The sequence below is a fragment of the Echinops telfairi genome, unplaced genomic scaffold (assembly GCF_000313985.2).
Source record: "Echinops telfairi isolate 266 unplaced genomic scaffold, ASM31398v2 ScPeMD7_655;HRSCAF=1070, whole genome shotgun sequence".
In the NCBI taxonomy this organism is placed as follows: Eukaryota; Metazoa; Chordata; class Mammalia; order Afrosoricida; family Tenrecidae; genus Echinops; species Echinops telfairi.
The window spans coordinates 3,934,412-3,936,577 of record NW_022104553.1 but is presented as its reverse complement, the minus strand read 5'-3'; the positions used below and the strand labels follow the sequence as shown (position 1 = coordinate 3,936,577).

General features: G+C 38.3%; 1 protein-coding gene across 1 annotated transcript in view; it reads left to right on the top strand.

Moving 5' to 3' along the window:
- The window catches only part of BPHL (biphenyl hydrolase like), a 64,019-nt gene that overhangs the window by 25,093 nt on the left and 36,760 nt on the right, over positions 1–2,166 (top strand). The window contains exon 5 of the mRNA XM_004711761.2: positions 1,270–1,401. Within this exon, the coding sequence (XP_004711818.1) occupies positions 1,270–1,401 (132 nt within the window). The remainder of the gene's footprint in view (positions 1–1,269; positions 1,402–2,166) is intronic.

Sequence of the window (2,166 nt, the reverse complement as noted above, 5' to 3'; positions counted from 1 at the left end):
ACCATGACTGAACATTTTGATCAAAGATTCTGTGGGAGAATTATGATCAAATTTGGGCAAGTGCAGAATAGAATTTCAAATTTTTATTGACTCTAAACTTTCTGGAGCCATGGGGAATGGAACTGGTGAAAATATTTCCTTGAGATAATCTTTAAACTTTAAGCCAAAAATATTCCCTTAAGTCTTCTTACAACCAAACAGTAGTTTAACTAAATTAGTAAAATGCTCTTTAGAGCATTAGGGGGCTGTGAGTTTTTGTTAATGTGGAAAATTAACTCAGAAAAGGAGGATGTGAATGGTTATATCATATAATATAATCAGTGTTACTAAATGGTACATGTAGAAATGATTGGTGTATCTTTTGCTGTATGTATTCTCAACAACAGCAAAATAATTTAAAATAAAAAGGAAGAAAGGTTCGCTCATGTTATTTTTCTTAATAGTGAGTCATCTGCAATGTAGTTTGAAATTAGTGGTTTTACATGCTTTCGTCAATGTAGTTCAACCAACCACAAAAGAGGGCTAAAAAGACAACTCTTATAAATATTATTGCATTCTTCAGGTGAACCTAATCAGAGGAAGATTTTATTTTATACCTTAAGTAGAAAACTTTCACTACATCTCATATGTCATTCTCTTGATGCTTATTTATTAGGTGCCTGTTTTATGCTAGACAGTGGTCTATACCAAGGGCTGGCAAACTTGAGACTGAAGAACCAATTCTGACCCTCACAATAATTTAAAATTTACTTGAGAGCTATATATGTACTTTTACAAACAAATGAAATCACCATTGTCTGAATAATAGTTTTATATATATTTTCAATTTTCCTTCAGAGTCATATAGCTATATATACTGAAAGAGCCATGCCATGGCTTGAGAACTGCAGTTAGCCGACCCCAGGTTTAGATCTGGTCTAGAGGTAAGCAAAGCAGAGCCCTTACTTTTGTGAAGCTTCTGACACAGGGCGACAAAACTCCCTTCAGATATTGGGAATACAAGGAGGAAGTTCTAAGTGCAAGGCAGAGGTGGAGGGTGGCGTCTTTTAGGGATACACTTGTAGGAAGGGTGGCCAGGGAAAGAGCCTGGGTAATGTTTGAGCAGAAACCTGGGTGTGATGAGGGTAAGTAATGTGAGTATTAGAGAATGTTCTAACAGATGGAACAGCAAATATGAAGGCTCTGAGATGGGCAAGTGTGGGGTACTTAAAGACAGTAACTTAGTATATGAGACAACACATACCTTGAATGTACACTTCTGTTCTCCAGGCATCCGGGATGTTTCTAAGTGGAGCAAGAGAATAAGAGAGCCCCTAGAAGCCCTGTATGGGTATGACTATTTTGCTCAAACGTGTGAAAAATGGGTGGACGGCATTCTGCAATTCAAACATCGGCCAGACGGTAGGTCGCATGAACTTTATGCGTGGACTGGATAGATACACACAGAATCATCAGCCGTGATGAATTCACCAACTTATTTTCATATACTGTTCTGTGAAAACAGAATACCTCTTTATACTCTTAATTGCTTTTTTTGTGACATGTCTTAGTCTAGCAGACATAGTTCTCCCTCTGGGAATGAGCATTATGGAAAGTTTTGCTCAATATTCAATTCTCAGTGTTTGCAAAAATAGTGTTTAGTCGCTTACGTTTTTTAATCCGTACAAGTCAATAATGCATGGATGTTAGTCTTAAAAATGATCTTATACATGTGTACTTTCCTTTTGTAAAAGTATTTTAAATTCTATGCCATTGGCTAAATAAAATGATACTATCAACAGAATTGCCACATGGCCCCTGGGTATGATTTATAATGTTCCCCATTAATAGGGTGTGGGGAAATGGCCAGCCCCCCACAACTAATCGCAGGTTCGATAGGTGCAATTGTACGGTTAAAAAAATATATATATATATAGATAGATATAGATTATAATAAAGTCATAGAGAGCATGCGAGATAGAAGAGAGATTGAAATAATGGAGTCAGACACATTTCATGGTAGCATGCTCACCTCAGCCCCGCTTGGTGGTCCATGTGGAGATAGGAAACTGGAAGGCAGGAGAGAGGGGGAGGGGAAGGAGGACAAGGGGAAAGGGAACAGGGGAGAAAGGACCAGGGGAGAGGAAAGAGGAGCAAGTGAGGAGCCAGGGAGAGAGAGAGAGAGAG